At 47.3% G+C, this 16,020-nt stretch overlaps 1 protein-coding gene across 1 annotated transcript in view; it reads right to left on the bottom strand.

Annotated features, from left to right (window-relative positions):
• Positions 1-11,847: 11,847 nt before the first annotated feature.
• KCNK10 (potassium two pore domain channel subfamily K member 10) overlaps positions 11,848-16,020 on the bottom strand; it is a 122,265-nt gene continuing 118,092 nt past the window's right edge. Inside the window, exons 6-7 of the mRNA XM_034992235.1 lie at positions 14,830-14,972; positions 11,848-12,507 (exon numbers count right to left, since the gene is read on the bottom strand). Of these exons, the coding sequence (XP_034848126.1) occupies positions 11,887-12,507; positions 14,830-14,972 (764 nt within the window). The 3' untranslated portion in view covers positions 11,848-11,886. The remainder of the gene's footprint in view (positions 12,508-14,829; positions 14,973-16,020) is intronic.

Here is a 16,020-nt window from a genome sequence, read left to right as displayed (position 1 = left end):
ATGGACTGACAGCCCACACCCTGAGCTCTGACTTACCCGCTCACCTGAGCTGGATGGGGCTGTTGATATTCAGGTACAGTCATTAACAAGGTACCACTGTTGCTTGAGCTGGCGGATAACAGTGCTTGAGCTGAGACCCAGGGGACAGGGGAGCTTTGGAAGGGGCCTCTGCTGCAGATGGTTGCTCATCCCCTAGCTGATGGGGAGGAAGAGTCCCTGACCCCCGGGAGTCAGGATCCTGGCCTTAAGAAACTCCTCCAAGTGACTCTGGAGAGAGATGAGCTACCCTAGCCCCTCTGGTGTCATTGATGACAAACCACAGCATCTCCCGGAGCCCCTGCTCCCTCCGCCCCGGCGTGGTTTTCACGTTTGGACTAGATGCTTCAAGGCAGGGACGCGCCAATGAGAAGAGTGTGGGATCTGGAGCTGAGCCTGTGTTTATATTCCGACCCGGGCCCTGTCACCCCCTGGCGTTGGATGTGACCTCGGGCGCATCACTAAAGTTGTCTGGCACCTTGGGAGCCCACCCTAGCCAACAGAACTTGAGCTTTTGTTATGGTAAACAAGGGAGGCGGTCAAGCTGAACCTTCTGGATGGGCCTGAGGAGCTGGGAACTATTGAAAGGCTCTTCAGTTTCTTTGAGAGTTAAAACATAAATTAAAGGAAAATAAATTTGAAAGGAGAAACATACCTTCTGAAGAAAAGGGCTTGTCAAATTCTGAGTTGTATATTTTTTTCCACTGAATCAATGATATTCTTCTGTACAGATAATAGCGTAGGAGAAGAGGAGTATTTAATATTAAATATTGAGTACTTAATTATTTAGCTAATTAATAATAAAATCATTGTGTATGCATGTACCCAGCACATAGTTAAGCGCTTCATATATGGTAACCCTGGGGTATTCTAGCCTCTTTTTTTTTTTTGAATCTTCTTTTGTAAAAGATCACCTCTTGCTTTGTTCAAATGGCCCTTGGGACATCTTCTGGGTCTCTTGTCAGAGAAAAGGCCCAGAAGCCTGAGCTTAAAGATACAGAAATGGTGGGGGGGGGGGGGCGTCCCCCCACCACTGTTAAGCACTGAACCCCCCACCACTGTTAAGCACTGAACATTGTTTTTTTTTTTTTTAACTAAGATTCCCATTGTACACCTTCCTGCTCCCTTTATCTGCTGATTCTCTACAATAAACGTCCCCCCCAGGAAGGAACACCTGCTTTGTAAATTTAGTAAAGTGCCCTGATGTTTCTAGGTGTTCCCCTCCCCTTCGACAGATGGGAGCTGTTTGTGCCAAGGTCCAGCACCTGGCCTGTCATGGGGACTTGCCAACTAGTTTAGTGCCGTGGACCCCTCTACCCTGATGCTGTCTTGAGATGTACTGAGTTGAAGCGCAGCGTTTTCGGTGTGTGGCCTTACATCCAAAAATCCTGTGGCCAGAGTCAAGTGCACTCTGCACACCTTTTCAGCCGTCCATGGATGCCTTGTGTCATCTTGAGCATTTTCTCTGGTGTGGGCCCTGGGAAAAGCCAGTCTCAGGAAACCTCCTCCCCTGTCCCAGCAACTTTTTCTTCCTCTTGTGGATCACGGCACAGGGGCAGCCGAAGAGATCCGGGGAGAAAACAGTCTCCTGGAGCTGGCTCACCTCTCTCCGTGCACTTTGCCCCCTTCCTCCTGGAAGACCTTCCCGAGTCCCTTCAGCTTGGGTCCCTTTGGGGTCTTTCTATGACCTCAGGCCACCTCTTCTTGCTTTAGAATGTTGCAATGTCATTTTTCCGAAAGCTCTCACCTGCTCAGGGCCGGCCCTCCTCAAATCCAAGGCTACCTTTAGCTTCCTGACAGGCCTCTGTGCCTCAGACAGGGCGGGGTAATCTAAGGACCCCCTTATCTCCTACACTCACTGCCCAGTAGTTTGGGCTTACCTGTTCTGACCCTGCACCGGGCACAAAGAATATTGCCCTTGTGGGATCTCATCCTGGTGGAGAAGCGGAGCCTCGGGCCCTACATGCCCACGGACACTCTGCAGCCCTCTTTGAGATCATTTTGCCTTTTAGCTTCTGGAAGACATTTTTGCCTGGAACCCCCTATCTTCTCCTTTACCAGTTCTCATTATTCTGTCTCCATATCCCAAGGATTCAGACTTTTGAGAAAATAAAAAGCCAAGGGGGTACTCGGCTATTTCTGCTTCCTTCCCAGTCACATCCTTCTCTTGCTTGAATTGGGGCGGGGGGGCGGGGAGGGGTCACAGACTGAGGAAAAGTAAAAGGGAAACGTGAGGAGAGAGAAGACCATTTTTGTACTACAGGATAATCATCCAGCCTCATTGAGAATATGCAGTCAGCTTTTTGTGATCACGTTCTTTCTTCTAGGAGCTCCTGAGACGTCGGGGAGGTGGGCCCCTCCCAGACGCACACATGCCTATTTTCTGGGATAAGTCCTCCCTCGGGCTGGCCAGAAATTGATCCTGGACCCCAGATCCCACAGGGCTGAGCTAGAAAGGAAGAGAGCCCAGGGGCGGGTGTAGGATATGTGTCTGGGTGCCCGGAGGGTAGCCAGACCTGGGCTGGTCTGGAGTCTGGTCCCGTAACCTGGTTTGGCCATGGGTCTGATTGGATCTCTCTCTCTCCCCACGGGAGCCCCCCCCCGCCCACCTTCTGCCCCCATCCCTCCCCCCTTCTTCAGGCAAGTAAATTCTGCTGGGCCCCACCTTCCCACTGCTGAGGCGGGAAGGAGATGAAAAGTAGCTCAGCTGAGGGGTATTCCTGGTCTCTAGCTAGAGGAAACTCCCCAACCCTTCCTCAGAAAGAGATTGTCCAGTCCAAGGCACTGCTCGGATAGATACAAAGCGTTCCTAAAATAAGAATCTTCCACATATCAGGGAGAAAACAGGGCTTCTGTTGCGGCCTAAGCCACAAGACGATATAGGTTCAGACCAAGAAGAATCCTTTAGAACAGAAACAAAGTGCAGGTATCCAAGAAATGGTGAAGCTCTTTCTTTTTCTGTCCATCAACCTAATTTCCCTTTCAAGGAGTGCGGGAAGTTACACACCTTGGTGGTTGGGGCTGGGATCCTGGGGCCCTCTCCCCACCCCCCACCCGTGCCCCTGGCCCTTCTGGCAGGGCTGGCCCAGGGCTTCTCTGCTGAGGCTCATCATGCTGTCTGTCCTTTCTCTTCAGGGGGCTGCACAAAGGTCCCCCTCTGGGGGGGGACCGCAGACTCTGTCTCTCACCTAAGGCGACCTCTTCTGACTTGGGGAAGATGCTTTCCCACTAGTGTACTCCAAGCCGATGCTTTCTGTCCAGTGAAATCCTCCCGTGGGCCTGGCTGTTGAAATCAAAGAGGCAGGAATATTCTTGCCATTATATTCCTCCCTTGGGGAAATGAAGCCGGCACTAGGATCGCTTGACGCGAGACAAGAGGGAGGGAAAACAGAGAAGGAAGAGAAGCGAATGTAGTGCTCGCGTGCTTGAGTTACACGTGGCTATCAGAAGGAGTTACCATTCCTGTTGTAATCGGTGCCTGACGGAGCTTATCTTCTGTTCATCTTTTAAGTTTGGCTTAGAGTTTGCGAGTGATTTGTCATCGTAAAGCTTTCCCACCCTCAGAGAAAATGTCCTATAACAAAGTAATCCCAAGAGAGGATTGATTTGTGGTATCCTCAGACAAATGGATTCATCTTAAATATTATTGCAAAGAATTACGTTTGGGAGCCAGCCACGCACCCCTGCTCCCTAACCAGTCCTCCTCTACTTCCTTAAAGATGCCACCTCTTAAGCCTGCTTTGACTGCCATGGTGCATGCTGACCCTCACGCCCTCTGAATTTCTAGCCCCCTTGTGCTTTTCAACCAAATCACATCTGTCCTATTATTGCTCTTCCCCCAACCCGATTGCTGGATTTTGCCACCCAGAGCACATTGCCCTGGGCTGCCTAAGCGTACAATGGGAGATCCATGAGGGCTGGGACTATGGCTTTGCCAGTCCCTGCCACCCTCCCAGGACTTCATACAGCATAAGCTCCACAAATGTTTGTAAATGGATGGATGGATAGATGGATGCAATCTGCAATCTTCACCAGTCACCATCCCCATTAGCTATTTCTCCCCTTTTTTCTCCTCAACCATAATTCAGTGGAGAAATTGTTTTGGATTCATATTCATTTATGGGAATAAGGGGACACCTTGTTACTTTTCTTCTTTCTATGGAATCAGACAGCTAAAGAACAATGTTCTTTTAAGGCACAGATTAATGCTCTATATAAAATATCGAAATGTACACCCGTAAATTATGTTAGCATTATGTGTATTTCTATTTCTTAACATTTGCAACTAATGTTGATTCCAGAATGGTGGCGTTCTCCAAAGCTCTTCATTTCAAAGCAAATTTATATCTTATGAGGACTTACCGTTGTTCTTTGCCTCAGGTATTCACAAATCACTCAAAAAAGCCATTGATGTAAGCAGTTTATAGATAACACAGATTACTCTATTGGAATATATTTTAATATTATTATGTTCCAAGTGAGGAAAAATCCTTATTTATCTTAAATGATTCCACGTAATAATTAATGACCTTTAAAATTCATTTAATAAACACAACTCTTTCAAAGAGCTTGTGTGAGACATTTTAAATATATATATATATATATATATATATGTATGTTAGAGTCTTACAGCATATTTTTAAATTTATCTCTAAGAACCAGCCTTTAAAAATTTGAAATATTTCCCACAGAGGCAATGGACGGCTGTTGACTTATGCGCCATCTCAAATTCATACAGCCAGGTATACCCTAGCATTTCAACACTGGAATAATTTTGTGTTAAGGTTGTTTACACTGCTCTGGTTCCCGTGATTGATGTAAGACCATAGAAGTGAGCAGGTAAAAGTTGTCTTTGGAGTCAGTGTTCTGTATCCAGAAATCTTCCAAGAGACTTTCCATTTGTCTGGACTGCTATCCTGTGCCCTAGGCTCCCCTTTCGTACTGAATCTGTCCAACCTCCCCTCAAGCTCCCCCCCCCCCAGATTTGGGCTCTCTTCTTCTGTCCCTACAGAAGGCCCTTTACTCAACACCATGGTTTTGGATTTGCTATTTATCCAACAAATGTCTCTTGAGCTCCTACCATGTTCTGTGCACCATGCCAGGCCCATGAAAACAATGAGGGAACAAGATGTCCCTCTAGGAGCTCTGGATACGGGGAAGATGGAATATTTACAACAATGGGGGGACAGTTGTCACCAGGGGATCATTAGAAGGCAGTCCTCGATTCCAGTCCTGGAGGGGCAGAGAGGCTTCTAGAAAACTGATTTCCCACATCATGGTGGCCATGAAATTGAGCACCTTTGAGATGCCTCTGGGATTCTTGGGGCTAACTGGAAAGGATTTTGAGGGGCTGGATCCTCACAAAGCAGCCGGGCAGGACCAGAGAGATATTGTATCTGGGTACTTTGGACTTCTCTAAGAAACACGTATCTATTTAAAAGAATTTTGGAAAATTCTTTAACGTTCAACAGAAGGCATCATATGACCTTGCCTCCATCCTCTGAGTCACTACTACTACTCAGTTCTAAATGCTATGCCTCATGAAGGAATGAGAGTTTAAAAGGTGAATAATGTCTTAGTATTGTTCTGGAAATAGTTCTGACCTCATGATCCCAGGAAAGAATCTGGACCACATTTTGAAAACTACTAACCTCATGTATAGTCTTAAAGTAGATTCTAGAATGTACCTGGGTTAATAGGGAAGTAACTCTGTGATAAAAAGAGCTGCTTTGGGCACAGGAGTCAGGAATGGAGGCACATTTGCCATATATTTGCCAAATATTTGACATCCCCAGGAAGCGTAATCATCCTTTATTTCCTAGATTCACAGTCAAACTGTATCTGTAGTAATAAGATCAGTTTCAAAACAAAAATTCCATCATCAAACATCAAAAAGAGAGCTATCTTTCAGAGTAGTCATCTTTGGAGTCTAATTATTTCAAGAACTATCACCGCAAATTTTGGAGTTCTTTGTAAAATACAGCTCAAACTCGTTACTTTGTGGGTAAATTGGGTTTTGACCTTAGGAGTAGGATAAATTGCTTATTTCACCAGCCTTGGCTCCAAGTGACTTCCAAGTCAGGAAAAGACTTAAATCTGTCTTGAAGGAAGAATATGTGCTATCAATACGGGTATTAAAATTACTCCACCAATAATGTGAGTGTCTCTACTGTATCGAGCACAGTGCTCAGTGCTGGAAGTGGAGATGAAAGGCCTAATCCCTGCCCTGAGGAGTTTATAATCTGCATCAAACACACAGCAGCCTCCCTCACCTGCAAGACAATGGGTTTCCATAGGCTCTGGCCTGATGCTGATGCAGGCCTGTAAGTGTGTGCTCTGCCAGGCAAGAAGCCTGTCCCCAGAAGACCTGAGAGTAGCTCCCACCCCAGCCCCTGTGAACCATGCTTGGCCCCACAAAAGAAAGGAAAACAGGAGAGACATTGTATCAGATCTTCCAGAAGGTCTTTGTTGCAATTTTCCGCATCATTGAAAAAAAAAAAAGTTACATCATCATCAAATAAAGACAATAGCAGCAGAGCTCATTGAAACGTCACAAGCAAATTTGCTCTTGTACTTTTCCTAAGAACATTACGAAATTCCCTCCTCCCCCCCACCCCGCATTATTTTCTGTAAAATGCCTTTTTTTTTTTTTTTTTTTTTTAAAGCACCATGAAATCCTACAGAGAGAAAAACCGGTAAAACACCTGCACACGTGGGTTTATCGTCGTCACTGGGGCCCCTGCCTGGGAGTCTAGGACAGGGAAGAGGCCGAAGGCTGACTTGTGGGTCGGTTTGCATATCGCTTCTAGGCACCACTGCACCTCCTCCCTCCAAGCCCGGCGTCCTGGTGGCAAAAGGAGAGGTCTTTCCAATCACCCTGTGCAGCCCTGGTCTGCTGTACCAACGGAGCTGAGTCCTCTCAAGGATGTTTTTGGTTGTTTTTTTTTAATGCACAGGGAACTGTTAGAGATTTTTCACTTAAGAACCAATAACAGAAGGTAGATTTCAAATCTCTTAGGCACCTGTGAAAAGGATCATCACTTTCTGTAAAATCAGAGACACTGCCTATTGCTCCTCAATGCCGCTGTGCTGGTGTCACGTGACCCGGGGGCGGCCGCGGGTGGACTGAGGTTTACAGGGATGGCTGCTGGTTTATCCTGCAAGGGCAGAGTGCAGGGCTTTGTTTATAGCCACGTCATCAACATGCTATTCCCAAGTTTCCATATGTAGAATTAACAGCACCTCCAATGCCAAATTCGAGTCACCTTTGTTCCAGAGAGTTCCCGTGCTTATCTTTTCAGGCCATCGCTAACTAGCTCTTACACTACACCAGCGCTGCAGCGGCCAGGTCTTTGCACGCAGTTGCGTCGCGGCAGAAATAATAAACCTCCTCTTGAAACCTTAGTGGGATGCAGAAAGCAGAGACCGGAAAAGCAACCCTGGGTTTTTCCCTCATTTTTTTAGAGCGTCTCTGCACATTTGTTTGTTGTCCTCTGCCTTTCCTGTGGTTCAGAAACCATGGTATACATTGGATGGTCTACATTTTGACCCAATCCAATGAGCATAAATCTGCCCCACCCAGATTCTGGCCACATTCTCACTAGTCCCCAAAACTGAGCACACAAATAGATGAGCAGCATTGACTCAGCCAGGAAATGACATCCTCTCAGGGAGGTAAGGGGGTGGTTTGCTAATGTCTAGCACAACTAGGACTTTCAACATCGAATGGTCCCCAGGGAACCCAAAGCAGCCATTTCCAGTGTGTGTGTGTGTGTGTGTGTGTGACAGATACCTGTCTATAATATATGAATTCATGAAGTAATCAAAGGGAAACTTCACCACAATTGACTGCAAATAGCAACAGCTTAAAATTCTTTAAATAGTCTTAACACCATGCAAAAAAATGCCCATGTAGCCTGAGCCCTCCGGGTGACCGTGTGCTGTAAGGGAGGATAGTGTGAGCCTACACAGGGCACGATTCTAATTTGGACACCAGGCTCCCAAATACATCTGGTCTCCATCAATTACCAGAAAACAAACCCCAAAGGGCAGGAGACTAAGCTCTCCTCTTAGCCTAAAATGAGGGGGCCCATTAGTCAGTATACAAAACCCAACTAATACCATTCTTAATGAATTTAACAAACTCATAAACCAGGGGAGGTTTGGTCAGAGAACTGCAGAACTAACAGGGACCTTAATGATTATCTGTGTTCAACTCCCTTGGTGTGCTGATGAGGTAACAGAGAAGCATAGGGACCGAGGTGCCCACGCTCACAGGCTGGGACAGGGAAGCACAGACAAATAGTCCCTGTCGCCTCACCTGTAGGCCAGGGACACTCCTACCCACACACACATTAGGGCCCTACCCCAATAGAGTTCACTATTGGGTTAGGACTGGGTATTTACCCAGTAAACCTCCAGATCTATTAGGGAAGAAAATATGGGTACCCAGCTACCGTGTGAAGCAAGAGACACCACCACCCACTGAAGATACTGAACATGTGCTCTTCCCGTGTGCAAAATCAAGGCATTGATTCCAGGTTTATGGCGGGGTGGGGGTGTGTGTTTAGGGGCAGGGCTGTGCTGATGTGCGTTTAGAATTTGCAGCAGTTTTGCCACGTGTTATTTGCTACGTGTCATTTGGCCCCATCTTAAAAGGGTACCATTCACACAACTTCATAACAACTGGCCTCCCCCCAAATCTTAGCTTGTACACACTAAGAGAAGTCCAAGCTCTTATTCCCTTTCAGCTTCTCCTTTGGAGAGTATGTTATAGTTTGTCCAATACTTCCCACATACTTAATGGATCAATCTCCATAGAGGGAGGGCTCTTCTTGGATTTCATTCGTCAGGGCTTTGGCCCCCTCTGTACTCAGGGAACAGGTTATATTGGATATTTTCCCACTCTCAGCCAAGGGCTATTTTTGATTCCTCTGTATTACTGTGATTTGACTCCTTTGGGGAAGTGTCTACGCACACACCACCTGTTCCATTTGGTAGAATGTGCAGCTTAGTGCTTTGAATTGTTTTATTCCTGCTGTATACGGAGTTCCTGCAAGGTAAGCAAGTAAAGTGCAAAAGAGTGCTTTCAAAGGACATTTCTAACAATACAGAAAGGGCGCCACATACAGCATCCCCAAAACCCAAACCGAAATAAGGTATAATTATCTGTAAGGGTAACACTTCAGGTCCTGTTTACACAAAGACTTCATACCCTCTTGGTAATAGAGATCTTCTCTCCACCTCTGTATGTCGTGTCCATGAAACTAAAAAGACACACATGCACACAAACACACACATACACACACCACACACACACGCACAAGAGTGCATGACATGGACATTATAGCAAAGTCAAAAGCAGACTTTGGTCAGACAGCCTTTGAATACCAGCTCTACCACCTTCTTGCTGTGTGCCATTGGGTAAGTTACTCAGCTTCCCTGAGCCTCCGTGTCCTCATCTGTGTAATGTGTTTGCCAACACTTCCCGTAGAGGGCTGCTATGAGGTTTCAGTGAGCTAACGCCCATAAAGTGCCTAATCTAGTGCCTGGCCCACGGAAACCACTGGATAAATAACAAGGAAGCCTCTCGGCCAGATTTGTCTGTAGGGTCTAGAATTTTTAACACACTACTATGAAGAAGGTAACGAGTAATACAGGGCGGAAATGCAAACGAATGAGATCAATGGATAGTTTAATCGGGATGCTTTTAACTTGTCAGAAGAATAGAGAAAGTCCCAGATATCTACCACTCAAAACACATCTTGTCATGCGGGAAGGACTCTCACAGTAAGAGCAGTGCCCGCACCTGCATAAACATCATTTCTGTGTCTGTTAATATGTGGACACAGGATGTCACCAGTGAGCCACGGCTCCAGCCCAGTGGAGGTGTTAACCCAAATCTACCATGGATGGGAAGGGCCTCGTGAAAGCTGATTCTTATTTGGCTCCTTCCCAAAAGCAATGCCAGAACTTTCACTAGAGCCTAGAAAGTTGGGGGAGGGGAAGGTGGAGCTACATGCGCTCCAGGAGAGGAAGAGCTGTGCATTTTTGGGAAATGGGCAGGAAGAGGTCTGCCCTGATACCAACGGTCAAGGATGCGGTGGGTATAATTTTCCCCAGAAGTCAGAAATTGTTAGATTATTTCAGGTAGTCTCTGCTAGTCTTGTGATCTTTTGATAAATCCACTCTGTGTGTTCATCTTGTGAAATCTCCAAAAGGTGGCGATGAGCCCGGGCAGGGGGGTGGGGGGGAGCCCATCACCAGCAACTTCCTGGGGTTGCCAGGACCATATGCTTAAGAGCGTGGTCCAAACAGCTACGTCTGAACCATCGATAGCCAGCCAATTATGCAAGGGACTGAGGCACGCACAGGATGGTGAGCCTAGCACCTTTCTGATTAAAAAATCCATTTAAATCTTCTTCTCAAAACTTGACTAGCCCCTCCCCCACTTTCCTTCAGTGGCCGTTCTAACCTCCTGAAACAACCGTGTCGCTATTGTTGGCCTTGGGACAATCACGCTGGTCTTCCAACTTTAGGGAATAGCAGGTTCGAGACAAAGAAACAAGCAAGGAAAAGAAGTGATGCTTTCAAAATAAGGAACACCCAAACATAAAAGTGGAATGTTGTAAATACTTCTTTTAAGCATTAGTTTTTAAATGGCATTAATGGCACTTAAGCTGCAAGCAATTAAAACAATCCATTTTCTTGTACAAGAGTTGGTTGGGGGATTTTTTTCTTTTGTTTGGAGATAGCAAGATTGGACCTCGTCACTATGTCTACCGTAAGACACCCAAAGGGACAAAAAGCCCTGAGATGGAATGATGCCATGGTCCTCCTTGGTATGTCTCAGACATGCAGGATGTCTATTTTTATAAAAATTTAGGGTCAGCTAGACAGAACAGCAAGCCCCTGGCATCATGCAAGGCAATCATTTTGGTATTTTTTCCCCCTCTTAACAAAACAAGTTATAACCGAAGTTCCACTAGAAAAGTGAACATGGACATTTCAAAACCAGTTTATTTTCACCACTGCACCCACTGAGGAAAATGCATGATTTTTGCCTGTAACCATGCAGCGAATGAGGTTGAGTTTTCGCCAATGCTTGCAAGTTCATTTGTCATTCATCGATAGATAAAATTCAGTAGGCTTCTGTCATTGGTTAAGGTGATATCCACAGTGTGATGCATTTGTGATTTTTTTTTCTTTTGTAATGAGGAAAGCAATTGCACCTTTTAATACGTGTGCTCTGATCTGTTTCCCACAAATTCCACGTGCTCCCGGGTCCCGTGGACATTCATTTGGAGCTTAGAAAGACTAGGTGTGCACTGAAGGATGTGTATCAAAATTCAAGCTCAGAGCAACATGCCACAATGTCAACTCGAACCCTCATTGCAGGTACTAGTTCATCCCCCATCCGGTCCCCTTCTGTGTGTGTGCATATCTCTGACGGTAGGTTCAGGAAACGAGGCTCCATGTAAAAGACACACCTGTTCCTTCCAGAAGGCTGGTCTAAGGAATAGCTGCCCTTTCTCCACGCCCGGCCCGGGCGGCGCCACACTGGGGGCATGGCACCGTCCCACACCTGCCCTTAACTTTTGTGGCCACGACCTCCTGCCTGTGCGAACACTCCCGGCGTGTCCTGCGGTCCCTGTCGGAAGTGCGGTCCTCGTTCTTTGATTCCTTTTGGCAGAGCGATCTTTCTCTGTCATTTATGGCACAGTGAAATAAATTCTTCAATGCTATGTAATTTCGGACTAACGAGAAGTCTATTTAAGGCACATGTCTCAGGGTGAATATAAAAAAAATAATAAAACCACAACGCTTGGTCAAGTCCTAGGTCCTCAGCATTTAGTTTCTGTCTTCAAGTAATGCGTTGTTCTCGAGTTCCCTGTCTTTGGTGTCCGTGGGGACCATTCCGTTCTCCATCCCGGCCTGCTGCTGGATGCACTCGGTCAGCATGGCGGTGCTGGAGTGGTCTGAGTTACACATCTTCTCTGTCTCCTCCTCCTTCTTCTCTTCGTCCAGGGAGTAATTCCGGAAGGTCTTGTAGATTTTGTGAACGTCCTCGGGCAAGGTCTTCTTGAGGTCCTTGTTTTTCCTCTTGGTGAGTTTGGAGGTGGACCCGAACTTGTTGATGATGTTGTCCTCGGAGGCCCCCTGCCCATGTTTGTTCAGCTGCTCGGAGCCCTTGAGGCGCAGGTTGTTGGGCCGGTTGTTGATGCTCTCCTGGGATGAGGCCTTGAAGCGGCCCGTGTCCAGAGCGGCGAAGACAGAGCGCTTCTCTGGGGAGAGCATGTCCAGCGAGTGGGCCCTCTGGTCCAGGCCCAGGCGCCGGCGCTCCATGCTGCGGATGGTGGCCGCCCGCTGCAGCTTGTCGTGGATCTCCACGCTGAGCCGCCGCCGCGTCTCTCGGAACTCGGCCGTCACGTTGGCCTTCCACTCGGCCGCGTGGGCCTTGATTTCACCGACCTGGCCGAGAGACATGAGAGCAAGGGCATGCTGAGAAAGTCGTACCCGCCTCGGGCCCCCCAGCCCTCCCAGCGCCCACAGCCCTTGAGTGTCCCGATGGGAAGGCTGGCTCCAGGGAGGCCAGGGGGTGGGGGAACCCATGCCTGGGTGGGAATGCTACCTCTGCCCTAAAGACCCATCTCAAATTGGCTCCTGGCTCCTGTGGCTCGGGGGGCACACCTGCTAGAGAACCCGGCAGGAGCCTGAGATGCGGAGGTGGTGACCGAACGGGAGGAGGAAGGCATTCTGCAGGAGAGATCACTATCTAGAGTTGGCTGGGCTTGGGTTCGCATTATGCGTCCACCCCTTTTTTAGTTGTACGGCCTCATTCCTCCGGCGTAACTGGGGTGATCATGTCAAGCGCACCGAGTTTAGTGTTATGCGAGACAGAGACATGCACTTGGGCACAAAACAGAGGTGCAACCAGGCCTTGGCCCTTCTCTGTTCCTCCAATGCTTCTGTCTGCGTAGGGTGACCAACCTGTCCCAGTTAGACTGGGACTGTCCTGGTTGTGAAACAGAACGTCCTGTGTCTTAGGTACCCCCGCAGTCCTGGGCAAACTGGGAGTGTTGCTCACCCTGAATCTGGGCCACACTATGGTTGAGTGCCATCCGGCTTACCCTGCTTAAAGAAGAAGACCCTCCAGGGCATCTGGGAACCAAACTTCCCTAGTCATGTTCTGCGAAAGCCCACAGAACATTCTTCCTCAGAATTCATGAGGATTGAGATCAGATTTCTTGGCTCTCATCCAACACTGCCAACAGCGCTAGTCCTATGTTTTCTATACAGACGAGCAACTCAGCAGTCTGCATTTTTGCATTTAGGAAAGTCGATATTTATATGGTTACTTTCTCTCTCACTACAGCTGACTTTCAGCAGGTCAGTTAGCCATCTGGGGAATCAGACTGGAGATCGCATTGCCAGTGTTTTTCTAAGCCGGGAAAACTAACCCTGGGGCCCAGGAATGAGATGGGACATTTTCCCATTCAGCAACTTTGTCCCGGGGCCTTCTACACAGAATGTCTGTCTGCCGGGAAGTGAGCAGTCACCTTTCAGGAGACTCTCCCTCTTTTTATTTCTTTGGGTTTTTTTTTAATCTCCCTTCCACTTGTTAGCTCTTTTCCTCTTCTTCTCTTACCCTCCTTTTCAGTTCTTTTCCTCTCTTCCTAGAAGAACTACATGGACTTTTTTTTTTTTTAAATCACAAGATCTACCTTCCCCTCTTCTGTCTTTTCTTGCTTTTGTGTAGATTTTCCCGCACATTTACCCAAGGGAGAAAAGGCTGCATGTCCCTGGACATGGGGGTAGGTTTGTTTCTATAGATCTGACAACCAGGAGGGGATAAAGGTGAAAAGGGACCCCTTGTGTTCACTTCCCCACAGCTGGTCACTGTTGGAGAACTTCAGCCTCAAAGAATCGAGAAGGAGTCCTTGTATCCTACTTGTATCCTACTGCATTTCCATATAGACCCCAAGATATGAAGGACAGGCCCATCCTTCTCAAGATTTTTACAAACTTTCTAAGCTTCTCCCACATATCTGCACACCTCCCTCAACTACAGTCTACTCCTGCTGACCACTGCTATTTTTCAAAAATCATTCTGGGGTGCCTGGGAGGCTCAGTCGGTTAAGCGTCTGACTCTTGGTTTCGGCTCAGGTCACAATCTCAGGGTCCTGGGATCCAGCCCTGCGTTGGGCTCCATGCTCAGTGGGGAATCTGCTTGAGATTCTTTCTCTCTCTCTGTCCCTCCCCCCACTCAGGCTGGCTCTCTCTCTCTCCCTCTCTAAAAATAAAAATTAAAAAAAAATTTTTTTTTAAGATTTTATTTATTTGAGAGAGAGAGAATGAGAGAGAGCACATGAGAGGGGGGAGGGTCAGAGGGAGAAGCAGACTCCCTGCCGAGCAGGGAGCCCGATGCGGGACTCGATTCAGGGACTCCAGGATCATGACCTGCCGAAGGCAGTCGCTTAACCAACTGAGCCACCCAGGCGCCCCCCCCCCAAAAAAATTTTTAATAATAAAAAAATAAAAAGTCGTTGTTTACTAGTCCTTCCAGGATCTGTGGGCTGATGAGTCATCAGATGTTCTCACTTGCCAAAAAAGGACCCAAAAATAACCGCTATTCCACTGAACTTGGCTTTTAGGTAATGATTCAAAAAGAGGAAGCCGTAGGGGCCCTCCTCATATTAAGAAACCCTCCAGCCCATAAAATAGAGACAGGTCATTCTTGACATGAGCTAATCGGATCTCAGAAACACCTATAGAATTTGAAAGGGGTCCTACCTCTTCTTTTGTCTTTTTGGATAGAACCCGTAGCCAATCTCCGATCATACTGAGGACAGCTGCAAAGTAGGCCAGGCCAACAAGGATCCAAAACCACACTAGGGGCTTATACCACTCCCGGTAATTGATGCCAGCGTTTCCCCCTGAAAACAACCAAACGTTACTGTAACCAGGGTCTAGCATTTGGTCTTTGCAGAACAAACATATTCTGGTCCACGTAGCAGCGATGTCATCCCATCCCCATCTGACACTCAACTGTTAGGCCTGCTGTATACAAGAGGTGACAGGCAAGGGAGGGCAAGGAAAAGATGGGTCCCTTCCCTAAAGGAGCCTGACTTGTGGCTTAACTTCTTTGATTCTTGACCACCAACCGTAATACCCATAACAAAAAAGTGTCCGTGGCCAACTTGGTCCACCTCTGCTCAACTGGGGCTTGACAATGAATGACGTGAGCTAGAGGACAACAGATCAGGCCCAGGTGTCGATTGTCTTCTTAAACTTCTTTAAATGCAATAAAAATAAAAGATCAATAATCCCCAATGGCTTGGAATTCTTGGCACCTTTTTCTCCTAACACACGCATTTACTAAGAGCAGAGTGGATGTGTGGAAGTAAAATTAGACCTAATGGCATTCTTGAGACTTTGATCCTGGCAGCAGTATTTAACACTAACTGAGGGACGGTGTTTACATGATGCTAATCCAAAAGGTCAATTAGACTGAGTAATTAGAATCACTTAGTGCTAGAACTAAAAGGCCATCGAGTCCGATCCCTTTATTTCATACGTAGGGATTACAGTAGAAATCCATCAGATCGAATTGGCCAGATGCCCGATTGCATTGACCAGCTGTTGCGCTGAAAGGACCAGTCATTTATTGCAAATAATTAGCCTACTTATGCTAGCCCTCTTACAGGCGCTACCAAAGGGAGCCGTGCAAAACAGGGTCCAAGCCCAGCCCCCTTCCCCAAGGAAGTGAGGAAGTAACTGACGTCAGCCTGGCTCTCACTCTGTGAGACACTGTTGCCCAGCGAGGCAGGCCCACAGTCACTTCTAAGACGACCGACATCGGCGACGTATGGGTAATTGTGGGGCTACGTGATGAGTGATTACTAGTCTTTCCCACTGGGTCGTGGTTGTAACCTCATCTAGCGCCACTGAATCCACACTGAGTTCTTACGGTATCAGTAATAC

The sequence above is a fragment of the Mirounga leonina genome, unplaced genomic scaffold (assembly GCF_011800145.1).
Source record: "Mirounga leonina isolate KUSES-001 unplaced genomic scaffold, KU_Mleo_1.0 Mir_82, whole genome shotgun sequence".
Classification (NCBI taxonomy): Eukaryota; Metazoa; Chordata; class Mammalia; order Carnivora; family Phocidae; genus Mirounga; species Mirounga leonina.
The sequence above is the reverse complement of the archived record's forward strand: the minus strand, read 5'-3'. Positions and strand labels throughout refer to the sequence as shown.